This window comes from Syngnathoides biaculeatus, chromosome 14, assembly GCF_019802595.1.
Source record: "Syngnathoides biaculeatus isolate LvHL_M chromosome 14, ASM1980259v1, whole genome shotgun sequence".
NCBI lineage: Eukaryota > Metazoa > Chordata > Actinopteri > Syngnathiformes > Syngnathidae > Syngnathoides > Syngnathoides biaculeatus.
In genome coordinates, this window is record NC_084653.1 from 12,063,373 (window position 1) to 12,083,492 (window position 20,120).

Sequence of the window (20,120 nt, forward strand, 5' to 3'; positions counted from 1 at the left end):
CAGAAAATATGGGACTAATATAACACAGGACATTGTCAGAATACTTAATTGTCACGTTTAAAAACAACAACAAGAACACAAGCGTTTTGGATCAAGCAAGATGTGTTCAAAGAGCCACAGTCAGCATATTATAGAAGCAATAGAGCATATTCTATAAATAAAAATGGTTTATGTCAAGAAATCTTTGTTTTTCAGATGTATGAGGAGGAAAGATGCTTGGCAAATGTGAGATGAGCCTTTGTATTCTTTGCTGACAGCAGGGGGTTTTGCCTGAGACCTCTCCCATGGATGTCATTATTGGCCACTGTCTTTCTTAGAGTCAAGAACACTGAGGCTAGCAGGTCTTTCGATGTTGTTCAAGGTTCTTTTGTGACCTTCTGGATGAGTCGCCGTCACACTTTTAGAATAGTTTTAGTCGTTCGCCAACTCCTGGGATGGCTTGCCACTGTTCCCAGTTTTCTGTTGTCTTTATGGATAATGGCTCTGACAGTGGTTCACTGGAGACCCAGTGCGTTGGAAATGGCTTTGTAACCTTTTCCAGACTGATAGATTTCAATTACTTTTTTCTCATTTCTTCTTCATGGCACTGTAAATCTAGACTGCGACCCTAATGAGGACAATTGGATGTAAATATACCCGTGAGGGTGTACGATTAAGTGCTAAAATAATTTGCGCTGGACTGAATGCTGCTGTATGTAGATCAAAATAATTAAAGCACATACAGTAGGTAAGCAAAATGCAAGTTTTATTATGTAGATTTGTGAGTGGGAGACAGAAAATGTAATGGTTCAAATCATTGACAATCATGCAATACAACTGATGGGGATAAATTCCCATTCACTCAATGCTCCATTTACAATCAACCAGTGATTGACTAGCAAGCACACCAGGCCTCGGCTTTGACCCTGAACAGCTGTTTTTCTTGCCTTGACATGTTGTGTGATTGCCACAAAGTTCAAAAACATATTTTAAAACCTCAAGGTTAATGTGTGATTGCCACAAAGTTCAAAAACATATTTTAAAACCTCAAGGTTAATGTCAAGTGTGTTTTGGAGTGTGTGGCTTTTTTGTAATCTTTGGCTGCTTCACTGGCTGCCGCTCTCAGAATAGTTCCCTGCAAAAGCCAGTAAAAGTTCCACAACCATCCCAGGGACTGTGACTCACCCGGATGTTGTGAAACCATGCTGCTCCTCCATGTGTTTGTTAATTTTCACAATGGACAAAAAAAAAGGTCCACGTCACACTATACTTAGCCCGTACAGATTACCTAACATTTTTTGGGCCACAAATCTACACAAGCACATTAACTGTATGAAGGAACAACTGTAAAAAGGAATAGAATTATGAGTCATCATGCAAAATCCAGAACCAAACCACCACTTTTAGGGTGTTTTTGTGACAGGATACATTCTTTGTTCCTTTAAAAAATAAAAAAATAAATAAAATTACATTGTCAAGAGACCTGTCAATTTATTAAAAGTTGGATGACAATTGTGTTTGACTGATTTAAATAACAATGAAATAACATCTCTCATAACAAAATAATAATGGGATGATTTATTTAAAAAAACATATTTATACACATATTCCACTTAGACACTGCAAAGTAGCAGAGTGGAACACTAAAAGATCCCATATTTTACCAAACCAACTTTTCCTAGTATTCCAGATATTTAGTTATGGTGCTTCAGTAATTGTGTTAATTAAAATCATCCATGCAGTCGAGTTATAAATGGTAATTTTGCCGAGATCCCTGAAATCCTGTAATTCGAATTTCTCGAGGTTATCTATGTCACAAGTGAAGATCACCGTCTACCTCTCCAAAGCAGATACAAAACTGGGTCAAACAAAAGTAGCTGTCAGAGGGGCCTTTTTTTTTGGACACTCACAACAGTCGCAGTTTTTTTTGTCTTTATTTAATGAAAATGTCACTTTAAGACAAAGTTCATGTTAGATAGTCACTGTTTTGAATTCCAAACCACAAACCTATGGGACATTTCAAACTAAAAGTAGCTCCATTTCTCCTTTTATGCTATTTGGCGTCAGTCTTAAGCTTGTAGACATGGCAGCAGACCTTGGTGTTCTTTTGTTCAATATGAACAATTGTGTCCTTGTCAAAGACCAGATCATGTCTGTAAGTCTGAAACCAAAGATAAAAGGTTCACCTCAGTACACTGGCACACGAGCGTGTCGTTACTCACCTCATCCCATGTTTCCAAGAGATCAACAGTCTTCAGTAACCGCCCACTCTGGTTGTCATGCAGTCGAACCTGTGCTCTTCCATCCCCGTCTGCACCGTTAGTGACCACCACTGCCAAAAGGTCCAGCTCGTCCTCATATACTACCATGCGGAAGGTCTGAAACATTTGTTACTTTTTTTTAGATTTTCCGCTACATGATTTATTTCCTGGTAGCATGTGGTCCATTTGTTCGAGAAGACACTGTATAACAAAACACAGTGGGTTTATTTCTGTGCCCGAAACTTACTTTCAGCTGTTTTTTTCTTAAATTGCGGATATATTTTAACAAGGAGGAACTTATTAAGACTTTAGGATGTTGTAAAATACATTGAATATTTAATTTGTAGTTAAAGGTCCCATTATTTACCAAACAAAGTTTTTCTAGTATTCAAGCCTCTTTAGTTGACATTTAGCTATTGGTATTCATTGGATTAAAATGTGAACTGTTAAGGTTTCTGATGTGTTTAAAAAACACTTTCAATGTATTTGGGAACACGTTGGTTTGTATTACTGCAAGGATGAAATAGTTTCACTTTGGTAAAGAAAAGATTATATTTTTATTATTCATATATTAAAGCAAATCATATTTCCTGAGAATAACATTTCAAAGGCAAAGGTAAGAATAATTTTAGTAGGCTTTACACGATCAGGATTTTGGAGGCCGATCAAGTTAAAAAAAATTATAACCTCAAAAAAGCCCAACAAAGGATGTACTTCTTGAGGCTTCTGAGGAAGCACGGCCTGTCACAGGAGCTGCAGAGACAGTTCTACACAACAGTCATCCAATCAGTACTATGGAACTCCATCACAGTCTGGTTTGGGGCCGCCACAAAAAAGGACAAACTCAGACTGTAACGGACAATCAAAACCGCTACACGGATTGTCGGGACCACGCTACCTGCTATTGTGGACTTAGACGGAACGTGAACTATGTCCAGAGCAGGCAGGATCCTTTTGGATCCTCCACATCCTGGCCACCAACTCTTCCAGCTCCTTCCGTTGGGAAAGTGCTAATGATCAATGAATGTCAAAACTAGCAGGCATTCGAACAGTTTTTTCCCTCTGGCAATTAAGTCATGAAACTCTTGATCAGCGAACCTACTATTTTTATGATGCGATGCGATGCCATGTTAGGAGACTCACTCACATCCTCCTGGCCCAATCAGTATTAGTATTAGTAATCTATTTTATAGACTATCGCATGATTGGTCACTTTAAACTGCTCCTTTTGCACAATTATCATTGCACTGGTCTATAACAGGAACCGCGAAAAGGTAAAGACACTCTGTACAAGCTTCACCCAATGTGGGACGTTGACACACTTATCTCTTACCTGTTCTAAGATTTTACATCTTGCACGACTCTTATAAAGAATAGTTTCTATAAACAGAAATATCTTGTTGTTGTTGCTTTGTTGTTTGTTTTGAATGTCCGACTGCTGGAGAAAAATTCCTTGTGTGTTTTTACACACTTGGCCAATAAGGCTTATTCTGATTCCGACTGTTGTCTGTCTCCATGTGCCCTGCGATTGGCTGGGAACCAGTTCAGGGTGTACCTCACCCCATCCCCGATGACAGCTGGGATTGGCTTCAGGGATAAGCGGCTCAGACAATTGATGGATGGATACTAAAGTACATTTATAAGTGTGTACTTTTGTAGTTTTAGTAAAGCAAGGGGGCGCTTCAACACTTTTACCAGAGTTGTTTTTGTACAAGTATCAGTACTTTTATTGATGTACTGAATACCATTACTTTTGTCACCTCAGGTGGTTAATTAAGGTAAACAATTAGATCCCCTACCAACGACCAATAATTCTGGCTCCCACAAACCGGTTATGTATCTCCAAGGCACACAGATGAATCCCGTGACTTTAAGGAAGTGCTCCTCATTTCAACTGTATTTGAAAGAAACCAAAGAATCAATATATTCTATTCCAAACCACCACTGGCAACATAAAAAGCTGTCAAAGTATTTCATAGACGAGTGTTAGACAAGACTAGAATAGCCTTTATTGTTATTGGGGTGCAAGAGCAAATTGAAACACGTCACCTTGGTATGACAAAAAGAGAAAAAAAAAACCAACAAACAAATACATTGTGCATCTGAAAATATTGGATAATGTAGGGAAGAGTTCAAAGGTGAGGAGTGTGGTGAAATTTGTGGGGTTTCGTTTATGGCTGTTGAGTCTGGTAATGACTCTGGGAAGATGTAGTTACTGAGTCTGTGTGTTACAAGAACATCAGTAAGGAGTTTGGTGAGAAGGAAACAATCGTCCATGAGCCCAAAATACCTCAAAATTACTGTATTTTCATACCTCCTGATCAGGATCATCGTCGAGTCGTTGGAATCGTTTCCTCACTGTGCGGCCTGACGAGGTGACAGTAACTTGTGAGGTAGACTACAGTAGATATATATATAACAGAAACAACATTATAAAAGATTATGGACGCATAAGTGACAGAAAAACATCTAGTCATACCAAAGCACAACACTTACAATGTTGGTTTGATGAGTTGCCATTGAGAAATCTTTTACTACCTTTGATGGCAATCCACTGTTAAACTCACCAAGGATTTTTAGAATGCTGGGTGGGGGAAAAAAAAGGCATTTACCAAGAAACACCAACAGCAGCTAAATGAGCATTACACTTAGATGTATAACTGTAAAGATGCTTATTGGAGACAAAAGATAGGGTTTTAGAAAGATACCACAGAAATATTCTGTTTGAATGACACTGTAGGAATGTACAGTATTAATCAAACAATGTTCATTCTTGTTCTTATAGAGAACTGTAATGTCATACTGTGAGATGAAATGCTTATTTTAATGCATTAAGCTACCAAGTGGCTAAACCCTAGTGAAACATAATTGAGTTTAAATTATTACATTTCTGAGAAAAAGTTAATCACACATTATAATGGTATGCTTAATGCTGAAACATTGTTGCTTTGTACTACTCACTTAATGGTGCTGGGCCCCACGTGAATGATTCTTCCTGAATCATCGGGATGGAAGAAAATTACATCACTCTCTAAAGAGTTACACTTCATGTTCTGTATTCCATTTATGGCCTGCATTGATTTAAAAAGAAATAAGGCTTAGCTGGGGTAAATTATGAGGTGTACTGTGTAGCTCAGGGAGGAAAGTGCTTAAGAAAGTATCCGGAGTAGACATCAATAGAAAGTGGAACAAAAGCAGGTTTTAGAAGAGGACTAAAACAACTGTCAAAAACAGCTGCGCCCTCACTCCACTTAGGCTGACATTTCACTTAGTTACTAGCCAATTGACCAGTGGTTTAGTACTGTTACATTCAACATACTTTAAACTCAAACCATCTGAATGTTACAGTTTGTACATTATTTCTATCATTCATGTCAATATTTTCAGCCAGTTAAGATTTTCTTATTTTTGTTTTATTTTTTTTACCATCGTACTGTCTTTAAGTGAGCAGAAGTGGTGAGTCCCTTGGTGACAGTTTTGCAGAGGTGTGTGAATGTAGTGCCAAGGAAAGCCTCCGATCTGCACACCGTTATTGGAGCAGGACACTTCAAAAAGCACCGGAGGGCAATCTATGCAATCAGAGTAAAAATTAAACATTGTGACCCCCCCCCCCAAAAAAAAAAGTTTTATTTTGAGGTCAAGTGTATTAATAAGATGTTTCTCACAGACTGTATTATACGTACCTGTGATCTGGATATTTATTGGGATGCCAAATGGAATATCTCCCACTGTGTTGCCATTGAGAAGGGAACTTGCCTTTCCAAGCATTAATTTCTCCACCAAGTACTACACAATAAAACAGATTTTTAGTGTTAGCAATTTAGTAAACCAAAAGGAAAGGACAGTAATTACTGTCTTATGGTATAGTCAATATATAATGATTCTGGTATATTGTGACTATTTACCAGCAACAGTACAAATGGACCAGAAAAAATAAATAATTAAACATCATTGTGTTAATTTGTCAAACATGGTACAGTAGCAAAGCACATGTCATAATAATGGTAAGTGCAGTAAGGCTGAAACAAATGATCAAATAACTCAATTAGATTACAAAAAAAGTCGACGCAAAATCTCTGACTTGAAGCTCAGCAGCAAGCGTATTTCTACAGGGACTAATGTTCCTGCAGTCACACGCATCATTCGTTTTACAAATAAGTTGGCGTAATGTCGGCGAGCAGGGAGGAAAGAGTACATAAAAGACATAGGATATCTAAAGTCTGGATTATTTCACATTTAAAAAAGAAGATAAAGTACTACATGTCTACTACAAAGGTTGTACCACAACATAATGTTGACACTAAAGGATGCATTTGAAGTGAGGCGATTATGTATTCAAGTGGATGAGACAGCTGGCAATCCATTGTGGCATGGCGTGTTATAAAGTAGAGGCCATTATTTGAAGAAATATAACAAACAATGAATATTTACTGTGACGTGAAAAATACACACCTTTTCCACAATGTGCTCAAAACTAAACAGCTTCACGGCCTTGTTATAGGAAACAGCCAGGACACCCTGAGATAAAACGACATCAGTAAAGCCGCTCCCGAATACCTGCAAGATTTAAATGGATGTCCTCACACCAAATCCCTACTATATACAAAGCACAACACAAGGATAAATGTACATACCCGTTTGTTGACTTCCATCATGCCCACAATTTGTAAGGGAAAAACTTTGAATATGGCCAGATGAATCATTGTATTCTGTGTTACACCAGCCTGGTAAAATAAGAATGAAAATAAATTAGTGCAGTGAATCACCTTCAGCTTAGAGGGCCACTGACAGTAAAAGTACATCTTAGTACAATTTTAGTAAAAAAAAAAAAAAAAGGCAGCCGGAATGGACCCATCCTTTTTTTCGCCACACAACATGATTTTGACGTACATGGCTTTTTGTAACTCCTGCCATGAAAATCCTCTCGAGGGATTTGTTTCGGAGAAGAAGCAGGAAGTGACATTGTCAGCAGGAGCACAATCAGCCGGTCTCGTGTATTTATACCAGTTTTACCTACGGGAAGGTAGCTCTTTGTTCCTTCATGTTAGCCAAAATCCCGGCTCGTTGTATCGCTGGATATTGGTCGAACACTCGGGTGGATGGATTTACTCTTCATATGTTTCCAAAAGATCCGGTTCGTTGTGAAAAATGGATTGCACAGGTGCAAAGGATGAGAGACTCATGGGTTCCAAATGACAGGTAGGTATATATAGAGTGACTAAAAAAAAATAGTCGGGGGGGGGGGGGACGTAATCCGTAAATCAGGGGTGCTAAATGTGTCGATGTGCGCGTCGGCGCTGCGTCCGCCGATCACGGCTTCGGTCGGTGTGGCCAGAGTGGCTTGTCGCGGCGCCACCAGGATGACTTGTCGCGGCGCTGGGCCGCGCTGCTTTACGACGTTGTCGTCACTCTCGGCTGAGTACACTACATACTGTCATACATACTGTTGGGGAGTCTGTTGTTAGTTAGAAGTGATCCGCATATCATCTAAATATGGCTCGAAACGAAAGGGTAATATTGCCCCGGCCACTTCACTCGACTGTGAGATGTTCTCTTCTTCGAAAATAGCTTCTGTCTCAGAAGAGGCGTCTGAAAAATCTGTTCTTCTTCTCCTATAGCTGGTGTCACTACGTGTTTTCAATGGTGAATGTCCCAGTGTGACGTCTGCTGATGACGTTGCAGGCAATATGGGTACCACTTGGATGTGGAGTGAGACTTCCGCAACTTTGCCCATGCATGACATGCTCTCCGCTCATATTTATTTTTTTGTATAGACATTGAAGTGAATAATGTTATATGCATTTTTCATTACAATATCTATTTTAGAATGTTTCTAGGTATGTCCATGGCCCTTTAAAATGCTGTCATTGCGGCACTTCCTGACATATACGTGATAAACATACGTGTACTATTTGAATCGATGAAATATAACATATAACAACTTATTTACTTACAGAAATATACTAGATATTACATTGTATAGAGAGGTATTGCTGATATTTTGCCCTCATCAAAGGTGTCAAATTAGGTAACTTAAGTGTTTTAAACACCTCGAGAAACAGAAAATTCATTCATACCTGCCCCGATAAGCGTGGGCCTTTCCTTTGAACAGATTTTACATAAAATATCTCTTGAGAAACATCCCAACTTAAATACCTGGGAAAAAAAAGCAAAATTAAACACACTTTGGAAAAAAACAATAACAACAATAAAAAACTAACACTAGATGGTTTACATTTACCTGAACTTGTGTTTTGAAGAGAGGAAAACTCCCTCCAACTCCTGTCCTGTTGCGTCCGATAAGCGATACAACCAATTATTGGCTGTCAAAAACAAAAGGCTGGGCTTGTGATCAGAAGGAGACGCCAGTGTGGTTTCCTGCCAACAAAACAAATTCACAATCATGGTCATTATACATGTAAAAGTATAGATGTAATGTTTTTTTTTTTTGGCAGGACTTACAAGTGGGCTCTGACACAGCAAGGTATCTTCAAACTTATCAATTTTAGATCGTGAAGGCAAATTGTAGAGAGCATGAGGCTTGGAATGAACACTGAAAAGTTCATCAGAAAGTTAGAATACCGTTATAAGTTCACAATGACCTCCACCTTCAGCATTCATTTAGGCAGAAGGAAAAAATGTGCAAAAATGACTTACATGATCCTGATAATATGCAAACTATATATTCATGGCATAGCCACATTTGGAATTGAAGTGAATTTTAATTGTTGAATGGGTATCTCTAGCTGGAAAGTAGCAATGAGAATAATTCAATTTTAGAAATTATTTGGATGTGAAAATTTTGAGGAGAACCTCTTTTAAATGACCATAGTAACATCTACCATGAAACCTTAGAATGAACTACGAAATTATAACAATGGATATGCCACTATAAGTAGGGCAATAAAACCTCATCTCTCAATCTAAAACATATTCACCATCAGCCCTCAGATATAATTCAACATGGATCCATCAATTTTCTACTGTTTACCCTCATTAGGGTCCTAGATGTGCTGGAGTTCATCCCAGCAGAATTTAGGCGAGAAGCAGGGGTAGACCCTGGACTGGGTTGCCAGCCAATTCGAGGTCATATATTGACAAACAAGCAATATTTTTAGAATGTGGGAGGAAGCAGGAGTTCCCAAAGAAAATCCATACAAGGATAGGTTGAACATGCAAACTCAATAGACAAAGGCTGGAGCCCAAGCTCAAACCCCTAAACCCAGAATATTGAGGGACCTGTGCTCACTACCAGCCCACCATAATTTCATTCAACAAATAAAAAACAATATTTGGCCATGTAAGACTCATTTTAACTGTAAATATTCAACCACATATAGTATGTACTTGAAATGCCATGACAGAAAATAGTACGACTGCTATCACTAGCACAAGTTATTTGGAATGACATTTGTGCAAGCAATACTTTGCACTAAAGTACTAAATATTGAAATGATTTGCACTCACCAGCTGTAGCACTTCAGGTAGTTATCCAGATAGATCTTACCATTTTCATACATTATTGTAGATTTTGAGGTCTTGCTCCACACTTTATGAAAATCCCTATTGTCCTGAATTATGACAATAGACAAAAATGAGTTAAACATAAATAGAAACCCCAGCCATGTTTATGTTAGTGCTTATTGTGCTTTCACTTACTCCTAAAAGGATGCCCCTGAGGACTTTTATATTGAGCCTAGTTAGAGTTCCACCATCTCTGATTCCTCTCCCCCTCCAGCTCAGCACTTCAGCAGCATTCACATTACTTTTTCTCCGGTAAAGTGCCATCGTCTCGTGGGATTTCTCTGAACCATTCAAGAGAACATTTGCAGGAAAACAATAATCAATTAAATGAGATGGCATATGTAAAAAAACGAAAGAACATTTCCATGGAACAGCAAAAAAGAAATGTCAGAGCACCTTGAATGTGTTGGTAATTTTCATTCATGAATTGATAAAGTACAGCCCCCAATAGATCCAACTTCCTTTTGCATTGAAACCTTTGAAAGCAGTCAACACAACAAGCACAGAGCTTTAGCCACACTCAGTGGACACCTATGCCATGTTCAGTGCTCTCTACCCATCCACCCCTCTTCCAAGCGGCTTATCATCAAGGGTCGTTGGTGCAGCAATATAATTTTGCAAGTACTGTGACTACTGCGGGCAGCATGCGATCAATTTCAGCTCAGTGATTGTGTCAATACGTGCCCTGCAACCGACCGGCGACCAGTTCAGGGTGTAGTCCGCATTTTGCCCGAAATTAGCTGGGATAGGTTCCAGCACTCCCACGACCCTTGTGAGGATAAATGTGTTGGAAAATGGATGGATGTTAGGGCATCTGTCTCACAGTTCTGAGGACCAGGGTTCAAATTCTACCTGTGTGGAGTTTACATGTTCTCTCCGTGCCTGCATTTTTTTTTGGGGGGGCACTCCGGTTTCCTCCCACATCCCAAAGACATGCATGGTAGGTTAATTGGAGACCCTAAATTGCCTGTAGGTGTTGTGCCCTCGCTCTAGGAGTGACGAGTTTGGATAGGATCAGAAATGAGCTCAATTGAGGGACAGGAAGGTTGAATGTTTTGGAGACAACGTTAGAGACAGCAGGCATATCACTAGTTGAAGAAAAACAGATTTCCTCAACTCTTACTTGGTTTGTATAGTAAAAGTGAAATTAGAAATTTAAACTCCAGGATTTGGGATAACCGTAGGCTATGATATATCACTACTAAACGGGACAGATTTCCCCAAATTTACCCGTACATGACTTATAAAGTGAATGTAAGAGTACAGACCGAAACTCGTATACATTATGACAACTGTGCAACTTATCTTTGATCCATTTTCAGTCAAATTGACTTGTAATGGCCTTTTCGATGATTTAACACGGTTTTGCATTTCATATCATTGGCTGTAATGTATATTTAATACTTTTTTCTGTTTCGGGGGGATTTTTTTTTTTTAAAGAATGTTGAAAATGGAGTATGGTTTCTTTAATTAGACTACAAGTTTCATCCAATCATGTTACATGACTGATTTTGGAAAAGGAAAGTTAAAAAATTTACAACCCTACGTACAGTCTTACTATAGCCAGCAGAGGGACCTTAAACTGTAATTAACTGTAATACAGTATTCTTTATGATAAACAGACTACTTCTACTTTAAATTAAAAACATCACTCCAGAATTGTGAGGCAGATGTGCTAATCAGTCATCCACTGCGTCCCCATCTTAATCACTTACTATATTGGAATGCAGTAAGACAGTAAATGTATCAGAAATCAAAAACATGAAATTACATGAAAATTCCTGAAACCTATGTAACTAAATTGGATGATTGAATCCAGTTAACAGCAAACAAGGAATTACGGTAGAAAAGGTAGTTTGAACTGGTTTGCTGGCTAAAAGTGGGCACGAGGGGACAAAAGGTACAATTTCTACAGTATACTATTCACATATTTAAAGTTTTAGTTGGGAAAAAAAGATAAATATCCACACGTATGGGAATCTTCATTATACATATAGCAACACAACTAAAGAAGTTTAAAAATGTGACTACATAGAGCCAATAAAATAGTATGAAACAATTGTACAAACATGGATAAGCAGGGAGGGGGCCGCATTTACAGAAATATAATACAATACTGTATATTCGGTGCCAAATCATGAGCTCATCATGAGATCCGATGCAGGATATTTTTCAAAACTTCCGATTTAACTTAAATACATGGGTTGATAGCTGCGGTATTTTCCACAGAACAAAATAATTTGTACCAAAAAGTAGTGTGTGTTGTCTAACAAAATGTACTCGACCAAAGTTTGACCCGCATTGTTGCATTACGTCAAAACCAGTCGACACGTACAAGCGAATGAAACAGTACGCATGCGCGAAAGTCAATGCTCCAGCTTACTGCTCCAACACAACCAAGCGGGGTGATTATAGTCTGATTTTTTTTTAAATTTAACAACCAGCTATGTGCTGTGTATCCTAGGTTTTAGAACTCTCTTGGAGGATCTCAAATGTATCTAAATGACCTTAGTCACGATAGAGAACGAGGCATCACCAGAGTATCATACTCAATCAGGTAGATCTAATTCAAATGGCGATTTTATCGACAAATTTATGAGGCTATTCTTCCAAAAGACACAAACAATCAACTACTGTATCGTTAAACTTGATGTTGTAGTTCTTTTACCGTCGGAGCGTTAGATGAATATGTTTACTGATCCTTGGCTCTGTTTTGAAAACCGGTCTTCTTCTCGTGATCGTTTTCCCGCACGGTAACTGCCACCCAACGGCGTTAATTCTTATTACTGACACCGACTGGAGGGGAGGGGAACATCATAAATCAAGACGCGTCAGTACATTTGCACAAATAAGTTACCAACACGGACGTTGCATAATGCAAAAAAAAGAAAAAAGATTTTTACTATTTACTTTTGCGCTTAACTACGTTTCACATTCTGTATATTTTTAATTACTTTTAATGAAGTACAGGACTGGAATCTACTTTTTGCAGTCTTTGTACACAAATATCTGTACTTTTACTAGAGAGGAATGTGAGTACTTTTTCGATCTCCTTTTATACTATCTGAACAACGTGTTACCATAGCATAGTTAAAGTTGTGAACTGAATTTTTTTTTAAACAGCTAAATGGGCTTATGATAAAAATACACTATACTTGCATTTTTTTTTTTTTTGCAGATTAGACAGAATTTGTGAAAGCCAGAACTTAGTGTGTGTGTGTGTGTGTGTGTGTGTGTGTGTGTGTGTGTGGTGTGTGTGTGTGTTTTTTTAGGCTGGCACAAGACACAATTCATTAACCACAAGTATTCTTGAAACCGACAACATCAAACAATTATCTTAAATAAGGCCTTAGCTGGCGTATAGCTCATTTCTCCAAATCTGTTCCATCATCGTCGTTAATGCTCTGCAGTTCATGTTCCTCCATGTGGCTGCTGCCCCTGTATTCTCAATCTTATCAGTCAATCAAGATGTCAACCACAGTTGACTTTATCTATCTACTTTTTTGGCTTTTGGGGTGGGGTTTGTGTGGTGGCATCCACATTGACTCCAAAAAGTAAGGGGCCATTTTTTGACAAAATAATGAGGAAAAAGTACAGAAGTTTGTCTAAATGTGGGGAGTAAAAGTAAAAAGTCAGAAAAAAACAAATCCTCAAGTACATGGTAGATACCTAATTACATATGTAAAATGTTTTTTTTTCTACATTGATACTTCCCAGCACTGCAAATGATGGGCTATTACTCAAACTAATTTTGTGGGACAAATATGTTATTTAACATGTGGCCCTGTTTTCACAGTATAAATGCATCAATTTCGGAGCCTCTTTTCAAGCACACTACAGAAAGTCTTCAGCAGACTATCTACAAGATTGAAGAGCACAGAAGGGAGACCTTTGGCTCCGTTGGGTTCAAGAATTCTCACCAATCCTGATGACATCTTTAAACACAATATGTGGTCAGTGCTTTAGTGGACTAATATGATTCAACATCCTCAATATACATCTACTGTATGTATGTATTCTATAGAGGAAGTGTGTACCATTGTTCTCCTAATGTTTAGGGATCATGTGCAGTGGACAGACGAGGACAAAGAAAATGCATTGTTAAAAGCAGTTGAGAACTCTAAGGTGCACGTTCCTTTAAGCGAGCAAGGCAAGAATGTGTTTAAATTTGAATTACAAAGCTATTACCTTCCAAATTGATCTGTGAAATATGACATTATTCATAAATGTCTTGGCCACAGGAAAATTTGATACAGAAGCTTGCCACTACTGGGATCAATTTTATGAACAACACAAGGATAAATTCTTCAAAGATCGCAAGTGGCTCTTTTTGGAATTCCCAGAACTGCTTCCGTTAGATTCAAGAAACCAAGCTGGTAATTTTGAGAGCGGCTTCAACGGGGAGGTGGATAGCAGACGTCAGCAACAGATCAGCTTCACAAACTTAGATTGTACGTCAACACATCAACACCTCTGTCAAGATGCAGACCTGGAAACTAAAGAAGCATCCATGCACGTTTCTTACCCTGGACAACATGCCTCTTTCAGGATATTGGAGGTTTTGTAAAATATTATTTTGTGTGTTTTCTGAACTTATGTTTATTTTATTGTGGCATGTTGAAAAATTGGTTCGTACATTACCTTCACATGACTGAGTTTGGGGTTTCGAATCCCTGGATCTGGTCTTCCTGTGTGGGGTTTGCATGTTCAGTTGCAGATCTGATTTGGAAAAAGTTATTACATCCATCCATTCATTTACCATAGCATTTATCTTCATTAAGGTTGTGGATCTGCTGGCCCCAAAACATGCTTGTTACGTTCATTGAAAACTAAATTGTCCATAGGTGTGCCTTGCAATTGGCCGGTGATTGGACCAGGGTGTACCTTGCCATTCACCCAATGTGAGCTGGGATAGCCTCCAACTCATCCACGACCCGAATGAAGATAAGCAGTAAAGAAAATAGATAAATAAATAAATTTAAGATCATAAATATGCAGTCTATACAAACTATTGCACATCTTTACAGGTTGGGTGTGGAGTTGGGAACAGTGTATTTCCTATTATTAATAATATCAAGTAAGTGTCATGTGAAATAATACCACAGTCTAACCTCTTAATTGTGTTTTAAATAACATTCCAGTCTCATATGTGCATCATGACATCTTGTGAGTATATTATTATTATTGTCTGTTATTAACTTTTTGTTCCCAGGCAAAGTGATGCATTTTTATACTGCTGTGACTTCTCCACATGTGCTATTCAACTGTTGAAGGTAAGAAGACTTACATTTACATGCTGTAGTGATATATTGAATGTACAGTATCTGTTTAACGTGTTCTCTTAATACTGTATACTGCATTTCATTTTGAATATCCGTGATTTTGTTCCCCTCTCATAGAGCCATCCCGACCATGACCACTCTTTGTGCCATGCGTTTGTCCATGATATTTGTCAGGAAGAGTGCTCTCTTCCCTTTCCTCCACAGAGTCTGGATGTTATCCTTGCAGTTTTTGTGCTCTCCTCCATTCATCCAGACAGGTGGGTGAAGTTTCCTGCAAAAACACAGGAGAGTTTGCTACTTTATTACTTCGGTCTACATACTTCGGAAGACCCACCACAGGCATTGTCAGATTGATAATCTTTGCTTGAACGCATATTCAAAGGTTTTTTTCAAGTTATAGCAACAATATAGTAACACCATGGGTGAGTATGTAGCTCAACTAAGATCAATTTAGCAATTTCTTTGAGGGCTAAAAATGTTTTATAGTACAAACTGTAACTACAAGTACAGTGTTGCCTTGAGATACTCTGCCATATTGTACTTTATAAAGCAATATAATATATTTTCTTTCGGCTTGTCCCATTAGGGGTCGCCACAGCGAGTCATCTCAGATGAACGCTCATATTTATTTCGCACAGTTTCTACAACGGATGCCATTCTTGACGCAACCCCTCTTGGGGAGTGGAGGCCCCAGTGAGAAACGAACTCCCGACCCTTGGTTTACCAAACCAACGCTCTAACCACAGAGCTATGGGGCCACATAAAGCAATATAATATAATATCAAGAATTCTTCAGTTTTTGCATCATGATTAATTCATTGTGGATCCTTCTGGTGTGCTCAACTTGGGCATCAGGGACAGCATAATAAAGTCACGCGGACAAATGAAATGTTTCACTTCACTACTACACATGATGTGGTAATCTGCAGTCATATTTTATATTAATATAACAATATGTATGTATGATTACTTCTGTATATATGGATGCTATCGTTGTGGTTAGTACGTTGACAGTTCCAGTAAATGGGATTTGACTTACAGGGTCCAAGGAGTTGTCAATACCCTAGCCTCCTACCTGAAATTTGGAGGGACTTTCCTCTTTCGTGATTATGGGAGATATGATTTTTCACAACTCAGGTTTAAGAAAGGTAAGTCATGGCTTCGTTGGACAAACTTTCTAATGACCGTCTCCTTTATATAAATGTCTTGTGTGAATGTAGTCTCTTAATACAGATATATGATTTTGGAATCAGGTCGGTGCTTGTCAGACAATTTCTACGTGCGAGGAGATGGAACCTGTGTTTATTTTTTTACAAAAGGTAAATAGAACAACACAATAATCTACTGACTGAAGCAATTTTTGTTCAAATAATTTCATGTACTAAACATGTAAATCATACAATACTCTGTTTCATCTCCACAGATGATGTTCATAATTTATTTTCCAATGCTGGATTGGAGGAAGTTCAGAATCTAGAAGATCGACGACTTCAAGTTAACAGAGGGAAAAAAGTGTCAATGCACCGGGTATGGATGCAGAGCAAGTACAGGAAATCACATCCATTTCCACCCTGTTAACACCCCACCCAATGACGTAGAATAAAAACTAGAATGCGCACTCAGCATACATTCTGTATGCCGACATGGCCAATAGGCTGTGACTTTGTAAACATACTCACATTGTTATGGAAAACGATGCAATACAGCTAAATACTTGGGATGTTTTGGATCCCTAGAGAATATAATGTAAACATTTGCAGCATGCCCAGGAAGGTTTAGAAGATACATTGACACATAGATATTTAATAGGAAGTAGAGGTCTTAATAATATTCCCCATGCCAAAGATGTCGACTGCCTCGCCCACCACTCATCTTAGTGAAGCAGGCATTTCAATTGATATATTCCACAAATGACATGGAATTTTTTTTGACACTTTTTGTACAAGAGAATGAACAATCTCGGAAATATTATCAATAAATTCCACAGTATCGCTCTCAGGTTTATAAATCAATCATCTGAAGCATTTACGTTAGTTTTGTTTATCCACTTAGGCCTTCTGAACGTAACACCCACTATCCTTTTCATCACAACTTATGAGTTTCTTTTACTTTTATTATTGAGTACAAATAAAATACATCAGAAAACTTTTATTGCACACCAAAATCTAGTATTTCTTTCACCGGTATAAGGTATCTGAAAGTGAACATAAAAATATTCACAATATACGCATTCACTTGTAACCAATAATTCTGAACACTATTATTTAATGTAAAATTTCCAGCATTACGTACCTCAATGATATCATCCATTTGAAGGAAATATAAAATATACAAAACCTTACTCCACATTTACAACCATTTACAGTTAAGCTACACATGTAATATTACATCATATAAATGAGCAGTAGCAACATGATACAGTTTGTATTGATTACAGATATACACAATAAGAGACCAGTTACATACATGCTTGTTATGTTAACCATTAACTCATTGAAGACACAGATACAAGTTCACCTGAGATATTGATGCACAATGGCCAAAAATCTATACAGTACATGCACATGCCATTTTAGTACCAGTTTAGTAGCACCATCTTGCTTTTTGTCCTGCTTGTGTTTAAATAACGGCGTTTTGTTCAACTGGTGTCTTGACACTGTCCCCTGTATGACAAGATTGGTGAGATTGATTGTGTGAAATCTACAAACCTTGATGAAGCGTTCACAAATCAATTTGATCATTGCATAACAGTGTGAGTCAATACCTTTTGTAGTTTCTATAAAGTGCTGAATCATTTCAGGAAGGTCAATCAACATTTTAAATACCAACATCGTCTCCCGACTGCGCACTAACAACTTCCTTGATGTTAACAGAAGACCTCCCCATTGTGGATCTATGTACAAGTTCAATACTACTATACTAGGCTATGGCAGTACTAAATATTAGTATTACTAATGTTTGGCCCCACCCGACCCACCTCCACATTTGGGTAAATGGCAGCCACCTCTCACGGCGGCCTGCGCCACCCCTAACGGTGGGCCGCGCGCATCGACACATTTAGCGCCCCTGATTTACGTACTTTATTAAGTTATTATGACGCGGATCTTTTGTTACGTTCTGAGAGTATGAGAGTAGGATTACGCTGTCAGACGCAGATTTCTAGAATGTTCCTATAAGGACGAGGATGGCTGTCTGTTTATATTTTATGTTTATATTAACACTGCTGCTTTCGGACAAGTACACAGACACTACATTGACTTCCCGGAACATTCGCTGGAAATAACATTTGCCCATTTGAAACATTCGCTCGAGTTTGGTGACTATACGTCGTTTGGCTAGTGAGCTCATGTTACGCGCTACAAAATGGTCTTTGTGCTTCTATCTTATTGTTTTGTGTTGTATTGTATTGCGTGTGATTAAATTGTCTTAAACGCAATACAAGGGCTTTGTTATATATACTTTGCTGGTTTGACCAAGGGGATTTATTCTAAATTCACACATAATACATGCTATAAAGTCAGACAAATTAGTCCCCCCTCAACTATTTTTTTTTAATTAGCTCTATACACACCTACCTGTTATTTGGAACCCACAAAGCTCTTGTCCTTTGCACCTGTGCAACCCATTTTTCACGATAAATTGGGTTTTTTGGGAATGTGTGAAGAGTGAATCCATCCTCTCGAGTGTTCGAGCCAAATCCAGCAACACAACCTGCTGAAATTTTGGCCAGCGTGCAGAAAAAACAGGTAATTTCTTCCCGGTACAAGAGGTAAAGACACTCGACTCCGCTGCTGTAGCTGTCTGCAAAATACGTCACTTCGGGCTTCTTCTTCAACCCAAAACCCTCGAGAGATTTTTCATGGCGAGTGATGGGAAAATTGATATATGGCAACATTCTGACATGCTGGAAACAAACAGATGAGTCCATTCCGGCTGAGTTTTTTTGCTTAACAACATACTATATTTCATGTTCTAGGTGTCAGTGGCACTTTAAGCTTCAAATTCAAGCCTACGGCCTAATGAAGGTTAAACTGAAACACACCGGTGAAAAGTTACTTCTTTGTGACTGCCTGCATGGTTTGGACAGCCAACAGCACAGCAAGAATTATAACCATATTGACACCAAAAAAGCTAAACCCAATGTATTCCAATTGAATTCAATGTTATTATGTTTCACAGTGTACAGTTGTAAGGATGTCAACTTTCAAGTGAAATCATACCCAAAGCAATGTTTTGCCCTGACCGGAAGTTGAAGCCGAATTACAACGTGAAAGGGGCCTATGCATAGTTTAGTTTTTATCTACGTCATTGACCCAGCCATTCATGTTTGGATGTACTAATATCATTTGGAGCCTTTATTTTTGACATTCTAATTTTATACTTTCTACTTTTTCTTTGAAACAGTCTATGTACAGTATTTTTACATTTTGATATTAAAAATGTCAAATGCAGCTGTGTGGTGGTTATTTTGATTGGATCAAAAATCACATTTTAATGTTCAATGTAACAAAAACATGACCCAAAAAATAATCGCATAATTACTTTGTAGGAAACCTGGACCTATTTAGTTGAAAAACAAAGATATTACTCTGTGGTATAAATGGCAAAAGGTGAATTGTACGTTTTGCCATCTAGTGGATGTTCATTTAAATACTGCGCCTGTCACTATATGTCGCTAGAATTGATAAATAAGCGGAAGCATTATTTGTAGGAAATAATACTTTATTTAAGAAGGATGTGCAACCACATTACCTCAGTTATTTTGATTTCCTCCCTCCAAATGATTTTTTTTTAAATAATGTTTGAGTTGTCGGTAGGTTATGAGTTCCATTAATGGTGCGATAAAGTTTTTAAATTATTTACATTACAGTATCTTTGTCTCATGACTGACAAACTGACATTTTAACAGGGGTGTGGAGACTTTTTGTATCATGTACTATGAGACTTGCCAGGAAAACAAATGTGTATTTTTTTCAAATGTATTAATAGGTTTTAGTGCATCATAGTCGTTTAATCGTTTTGCACACCACCCGTGGGTATCTTGCCAATGTCAGTATTTTGGAGTGGGGGGAGC

The 20,120-nt window shown here is 38.1% G+C and overlaps 2 protein-coding genes across 7 annotated transcripts; one reads left to right on the plus strand and one right to left on the minus strand.

The window, feature by feature from the left end:
• Positions 1 to 744: 744 nt before the first annotated feature.
• dcaf17 (ddb1 and cul4 associated factor 17) lies at positions 745 to 12,558 on the minus strand. 6 transcript variants are annotated; one of them, XM_061840776.1, is made up of 16 exons: positions 12,433 to 12,558; positions 10,161 to 10,240; positions 9,900 to 10,045; positions 9,708 to 9,811; positions 8,703 to 8,793; positions 8,482 to 8,618; positions 8,318 to 8,396; positions 6,875 to 6,964; positions 6,693 to 6,797; positions 5,924 to 6,026; positions 5,667 to 5,809; positions 5,202 to 5,311; positions 4,737 to 4,824; positions 4,555 to 4,638; positions 2,202 to 2,357; positions 745 to 2,140 (listed from the first exon to the last, which is right to left on the minus strand). In XM_061840776.1, exons 2-16 carry the CDS (start codon positions 10,186 to 10,188, stop codon positions 2,033 to 2,035), a joined length of 1,572 nt encoding a protein of 523 aa, XP_061696760.1. In that variant the 5' UTR covers positions 10,189 to 10,240; positions 12,433 to 12,558; the 3' UTR covers positions 745 to 2,032. The 6 variants fall into 6 exon arrangements, with proteins under 6 accessions (XP_061696760.1, XP_061696761.1, XP_061696759.1 ...); XM_061840777.1 differs by lacking the exon at positions 12,433 to 12,558 and adding an exon at positions 12,011 to 12,093; XM_061840775.1 differs by lacking the exon at positions 12,433 to 12,558 and adding an exon at positions 11,834 to 11,981.
• mettl8 (methyltransferase 8, methylcytidine) lies at positions 12,061 to 17,045 on the plus strand. Its single transcript, XM_061840781.1, is given in 11 exon segments — positions 12,061 to 12,169; positions 13,561 to 13,717; positions 13,823 to 13,914; positions 14,006 to 14,322; positions 14,792 to 14,841; positions 14,977 to 15,037; positions 15,164 to 15,303; positions 16,088 to 16,194; positions 16,300 to 16,365; positions 16,470 to 16,599; positions 16,601 to 17,045. Coding segments are annotated over 10 exon segments (1,164 nt in total). The 5' UTR covers positions 12,061 to 12,169; positions 13,561 to 13,565; the 3' UTR covers positions 16,650 to 17,045.
• Positions 17,046 to 20,120: the final 3,075 nt, after the last annotated feature.